Here is a 5931-nt window from a genome sequence, read left to right as displayed (position 1 = left end):
GGGGCAAGGTGCCCTGGTCTGACCTCCCCCTCCCGCAGCACATCAACGAGCTGACCATGAAGCTGAGCGTGGAGGACGTGCTCACGCGGGCTGAGGCCCTCTACAGGCAGCTGACCGCCTGCCCGGTGAGCCCCGCCCCCTCTAGGCTCCTCCCTTCTGCCCTGGCCGGCCCCGCCTCTGACACCGCCCTTCACACCCGCCCCAGGAGCTGCCCCACAACGTGCAGGAAGTCCTGGGCCTGGCGGCGCCCGCAGAGCTGCACAGCCCCTCGCCCCCCGCCTCCCCGCTGCCACTGTCGCCCGCCCGCTCCCTGCCAGATGTGGCGCCCGGCGCAGACTCTGTCCCGCAGCCCGACAGCAGCTTGGAGATCCTGCCTGAGGACGAGGCCGACACCTAGCCGCCCAGCACCGGCTCCCGCCCAGCACCGGCACTTTACCCCTTCCCTCCGCCGCAAGGCCCCGCCCACCAGGGGCAGGGCTACACGGAGGGGCGGGGCTTCCTGTCGTGCGTCCCGCCACCTGCAGCCCAGCCGCCCTCCTGATTGGTTTATTAAACTGACACGTCTCTTGACCTTTTAAGTTTCATGTTGGGCTGACAGGTTGGTAGCCCCAGGCCCCCTCACCCTGTGATGAGGGCCAAAGCTGGTCACTAGAAATAGCTTTCCCTGACCATTTTCCTCTCCATCCACAGGGGGCGAGGGGGCGGGGGCGATTGGCAGGGAAACACAGGTGGGGCATAACTGAGGTGCTGTGGCCTGTGGGGACGCGGCCCAGGGCGCCCTGTTTCTGTGCGGGGGAGAGGAGTACAGAGAGCGCTGTCGGATCTGCGTCTGGACCCACCAGGGCGCCTTCCACCTCCTCTCGGCCTGTGCCCACTTGGATGGGGTGGCCCCTGCGCCAGGGAGGGGGCTGGGCCATGTGGCTTCCCCCCGACAATCCTTTTAATTGTGGGCCACCTGAGTGGGGAACTTGGTGGAGGCCCAGTGCTGGGTCGGGTAGGGGATGGCCTTGAGGGTGTGCTGGGCCTGGGGCTTGGGCTCGGCGCGGCTGTTCATCCTCAGGGCGGCCCGCAGCGCAGACTTGACAGCGGTCTCCACCCAGCCATGGGGCAGGGCCGTATGCTCACCAGCGAAGTAGACGCGGCCGTAGGGCATCGCCCAGTCAGCCTGCCCTTCCTCCTCCACCTTCTCCTTCTCCTGGTGCCACAGCATGGGCGGCTGCACCACGAAGCCGCCCTGGCTGTGGGGGTCCTCGGCCCAGCGCTTGACCACACCCCTGCCGTCCCACAGCCGGTACACCTTGGGCCCGTGCAGCGCCGCCACGTCGTCAAGCGCCAAGCGCAGCGCCTCCTCGGCGCTCAGGGAGGTGAAGGGCGCGGCCGAGTCCGACCACGTGTAGGAGGCCAGCAGCAGCGCGCCCTCCTCCGGAGGCGGGTAGAAAATGACGCGCGAGGGGCGGTCGGTGTTCGAGTGGCCGCCTTTGATGTTCTCTTCCCGCCAGAAGGGCTTGTGGAAGCTCAGGTAGACCTTGGTGGCCGGCACGTAGTGCAGCGAGCGCAGCGCGTGCTGCCGGCGCCGGGAGAGCAGCGGTGTGAAGGCGATGCGCCGCAGCGCGGGCCCGCTGGCCGTCAGCAGCACGAAGTCAGCGTCTAGCACCTTCTGGGGGCCCCCGTGCGACGGGGACAAGTACACATGCACCTCGTGCAGCTCCTGCTTCACCGCCACCACGGGCGCATGCAGCAGCAGGGGGCCCGACAGGGAGCTTAGCAGAGCGCGGGGCAGCAGGTCCCAGCCGCCCACGATGCGGCTGAACCTGGGGGCAAGAAGTGACCTGGCTTGTTGGGCTTGCCCCTCCTCGGGGTCCCCTGGCCCATTTGCCCTGTGTGCCAGTCTGTCCAGATCAGTTGCCCTCCACCCCAGGAACCTGCCCAGATGACGCTGAACCTGTGAGAGCCCTAGCGGCCCTTTTGAACCCACCCTTGCTGGTGGGCTAGGTCCTCCCTTCCCCTGGGTTTCTCAAGCACCGCCCCTTGCATGGCCCCACCCATCTGGCCTTGCTGTCCCTTCCATTGGTCGACTCCTGAACCTCCCAATCTCTGGCCGTGCCCACTCTTGGTTACTGTCCTATGCACTTGTCCTTCCGCAGCAGCTCCACCCACCTGTCCCGCCCCCTCCTCCTTACCCTTTCAAATCTCACCTCTTCTCCCAAGCTCTGACCCCTCCATTACTTACGCACCTGCGCTCTGCTGATACAACCCACGTGACTAGCCCTGCCCCTGTCTCCGCCCTCTCCTGGAAGACCATGTTGGTGAGCATTAGCCTTACAGGTAATGTTTCCGGGCTCTCTGGGCCTCAGTCCTGCAGTAACCGTCCCCACCACTAACAGGTTAATGGGCCCTCACCGGAGCCGGTCGCTGAGGCAGGTGTGGGCGCGCAGGGCCTCGGAGAAGCTGAGATAGTAGAAGCCGTCCTTGGCCATGGTGTCTCCCAGGAGCCGCACGGCCGGCTGGCTCAGATTCCCCTTCCCGAGGAGGTATTCCTGGGGGCGGGGTTGGCAAGGCTATGAGGTCTCCGCTCCGGAAAGATGGGGGACACTGAGCGTAGGGAGTCTAGGCTGGGGTCTAAGGAGTCCAGGCCCCAAACTGGTCAGGCAGCTGTTGGGGGGCCGAGGGTGGAGTATGGGGGGGGGAAAGGCTCTCACCAGGAGCGTGTGCCTTTCAAACATCTTCATGGCCCCTTGGCAGCCCAGTGACTTGATATCTTTGAGGGCCTGTGAGGGGCGAGCAAGTACAGAGTTTCATGGTGGGCCCCTTCCCAGTCCTGACCCTCCCCCCTGCCCCACCACTCCTCCCCTGCTGTGCCTGCAGCCTAGGCTTCCACTGAAACTCAAAGGTCACTCTCCCTGTCAACTCCGGAGTGAGCCCCACTGGCACATGACCACCCCTCCATCCCCACCCTGCGTCACATGCCTGTGACCTCGCCCGCCTCTGTCCTAGACCTGGAGCAGCAGTGCCTTCTGGGCTGGGCACATGTACATGTGGGCCACCTGAACCATTGGGGACGCAGACAACATCGGACCGTCTCTTTGCCCCCTGCTGTCACCTCTGGCAGGGACAGTGGACGAAGATAAGAGTCAGAGGGAAGCAGGGAAGGCTTCTTGGAGGAAGGGGCATGGAAGCAGGGTTTTGAGGGTGAGTAGGAGTTTTCCAGGTGGGAAAAGGCAGTCCAGGCTGAGGGGAGAAGTACAGAAAGGAGCCTGGGGAGGGGTGCAGAGGGGAGGAACGAGAAGAGCGCTGGTGTGTGAGGACTCGGGAAATAAATACTCCTTAGGGGTGGGAAGGCAGGAGGGGCAGGCTGGACTCTTCAGGACGCAGACCTGAAGCTGGGGGGCTGGGACCCTACCTGGGGCACTTGGGAGTCATGCGGGGCTTGGAGGAGGAGGAGCAGGTTCTGCTCTGGGTGTAAGAAGACTGAGAGGTACTGGGAGCCCAGATGGAGCAGCGAGTTAAGCATCGGGCTGCTGCAGTAATACATCACCCATTAAGCCACCTGGGCTCCTTGCCTTTAAAGATTCACAGTCTGGAAAACCCAAGGGGGCAGTTCTCTGTCCGTCCACTGGGGTCGCTCCTGAGTCAGAATCCACTCCATGGTTGGGGTGTGTGTGTGTTTGGTTTAAAAACCATTTTAAGGGTCCAGGGGAGAGGATAGGGCTGAGTTGGGGTCCGCGGCTTTGGGGACAGAGGGGATAACAGAGAGCAGAGTCGGCGCGGGTGGTCAGGGCTGTGGTCCGACGGGAGGGGGATAGGTGGTAATGAGGGTGGCACCTGGCATCTGCCTGTGACCAAGCCAAGGAGACCGGAGCTGCAGGCACAGTAGCCGGGGGCTGCGTGGGAGGGAGGAGCGGGGCCAGAGACCCAGAGGGGCGGTCTACCCTGTTGAGGGCCATCTGGTAGATGGCCTCAGGCGAGTGGCCCTTCTCGCGGGCCCGCAGGCGGTATCCCAGCTTCTCCGGCATCTTCTCCACCACGTAACTGCGCAGCTTCACGCCGCTCACCTCAGTCCAGGTGTTCTCGTCATACTGGATGAAGCGGGTCAGGTTGAGCCCCAGGCTCTTACACAGTTCGTGCAGTATCCTAGGACGGGAGCGAGGGGGCGCTGGGAGCGGACACAGCCAGGGGGGGCGGGGGCTAGGGAGTCGGGGTGGGGCCACTGGGCAGCTTCCCGCGTGGGGCTGGCCCTGCGGCGGGGTGGGGGTGGGCTGCTGGAGGCTGGAAGGCTGAGGACGGTAGGGTCTGGGTTGGGAGCTGGTCCTTGATGGGGATGAAATTAGAGCCAGGATTTGGGCTGGGGTCAGGGAGACAGGGTTGGAGATAGGGGCTTGGGAGGGGAGGACCCAGATGAGGGATGCTGCTGGCTGCCTGGCCCTGGGGTAACCGAGGCAGGTCAACCTGGAGCCATGCGGGCGCTGTGCGGGGCCGGATGCAGTAGGGCGGGGTAGGGCTGGATTGGGGTCCTAGCTGAGCCTAGGCACCTGTGTGAGCTGGGCATGCGCATGGCCCCCAGCTCCCCGATCCAGCCTGTCTTCTCATCCCGGTAGGTTAAGATGCGGCCCCCAATCCTGCTGCTGGCCTCCAGGACAGTGACCTGGAGCGGGGAGGAGGGGGAGATGGTGAGCAGTGAAGGACAGGGCCTCAGGTCTTCCCCATGACCCTTCCCTTCATACCCGCAGCAAGCAGCAGCACAGATGGTGGGCAGACTAACCGAGGGACCCTGTTTGATACTGAGAGACTGGTGGGAGAACACATCATAGCACATGGTCTGGAGCAGGAAGGCTACAGGCTAGCATGCAGAGGGACTTCCCAACGCCTAGGAGTGGGGAGATGTCCCATATGCATAGAAGTCCCTCCATGATTTCAGTTAGACCTCAGCAGGGACTTCCCATTGGGTGGAGTTTCCATCTCCACCAACCTAAGTTCCCCCCTGGGGCTTGGGAATGTTGGATGAGATTTCCAGTGGGGAAGTGGTGGGGGTTGGAGACTCAGGGTGGACAGGTGCCCTGGGGGGGGGTGGGGGAGTGTCTTCAGTGGGAGTTCTCCCCAGGTGAGGGGGCAAGGAGAGCTTCCCACCTCCCACCCTCAGCCTCCTCTAGCAGGAAGGACTGAAGATAGATTGACAGTAGCACATCTCACCTTGTGCCCTGCATCGCTGAGCACCTTGGCGCCCATCAGCCCGGCCACGCCAGCTCCAATCACGATCACCCTCTGGGGCCTGGTGGTCCGGTTGAGGCCCAGGGTCACGACCTTGAGCAGCTGCTCGTAGTCGGGGTCCTCCATGCACTTCTCGAAGGGGTCCTGGCTGTGGATGACTCTCCCGGCCAGGGGGGCCACCAGGCTGAGGGCGGCGAGGAGGGCAAGGAGGTCCAGGGCTGGAGGGGCAGGAGGATGGGGTCAGTGGGGGGCAGGGAGAGGTCCTTCCTCAAATGCCGGTGCCGTGACACTCAGGTGGGAGAGGGTGTCTGGGGTGGAGAATCTATGGCCACCGACATGCCCTGCCCACGGTCATGCCCACATTGCCACCTATATCTCTGGATGTGGGTCTGCTTCGGGTCCCCTACACAGGCAGGCCTGCCTCCCCTCCGCCCATCTCTCCCAGCCTCTTGGGCTCACTCCTTGGACTTTCCACCTGCTTCTCCCCCTGCCTCCATCCCCTGTCTGCTTTACCCTCAGTCTCCCCTCTCCTCCCCCTGCCTCCATCCCCTCTGACTCTCCATCCCCTGCCTCCTCTACCTCTCTCCGTTGCCAGCAGCATCCTCTCTCCTCGCTGCCCCTCACTGTCTGCAGAGGAGCGGTCCCCCCTCTGGTCCCTAAGCCAGCCAAGGCCAGCCCTCCCCGCCCTCTAGGGGAAGTGAAACCACTGACTGTCCTGGAGCTTCG

General features: G+C 64.0%; 2 protein-coding genes across 5 annotated transcripts in view; one reads left to right on the top strand and one right to left on the bottom strand.

Moving 5' to 3' along the window:
* Positions 1 to 570, top strand: part of TBC1D17 (TBC1 domain family member 17) — a 12853-nt gene extending 12283 nt beyond the window's left edge. For both annotated transcript variants that reach the window (XM_004710675.2, XM_045292954.1), the window contains 2 exons: positions 39 to 125; positions 206 to 570. In XM_004710675.2, the coding sequence (XP_004710732.1) occupies positions 39 to 125; positions 206 to 397 (279 nt within the window). In that variant the 3' untranslated portion in view covers positions 398 to 570. The remainder of the gene's footprint in view (positions 1 to 38; positions 126 to 205) is intronic.
* The window catches only part of IL4I1 (interleukin 4 induced 1), a 24083-nt gene continuing 18718 nt past the window's right edge, over positions 567 to 5931 (bottom strand). For all 3 annotated transcript variants that reach the window (XM_045292957.1, XM_045292956.1, XM_045292958.1), the window contains 6 exons: positions 5188 to 5423; positions 4530 to 4642; positions 3930 to 4131; positions 2700 to 2768; positions 2401 to 2537; positions 567 to 1811 (listed from right to left, as the gene is read on the bottom strand). In XM_045292957.1, coding sequence (XP_045148892.1) covers positions 941 to 1811; positions 2401 to 2537; positions 2700 to 2768; positions 3930 to 4131; positions 4530 to 4642; positions 5188 to 5423 — 1628 coding nt within the window. In that variant the 3' untranslated portion in view covers positions 567 to 940. The remainder of the gene's footprint in view (positions 1812 to 2400; positions 2538 to 2699; positions 2769 to 3929; positions 4132 to 4529; positions 4643 to 5187; positions 5424 to 5931) is intronic.

This window comes from Echinops telfairi, unplaced genomic scaffold (genome assembly GCF_000313985.2).
Source record: "Echinops telfairi isolate 266 unplaced genomic scaffold, ASM31398v2 ScPeMD7_655;HRSCAF=1070, whole genome shotgun sequence".
NCBI classification, from domain to species: domain Eukaryota; kingdom Metazoa; phylum Chordata; class Mammalia; order Afrosoricida; family Tenrecidae; genus Echinops; species Echinops telfairi.
This window is presented reverse-complemented; position numbering and strand designations above follow the sequence as displayed.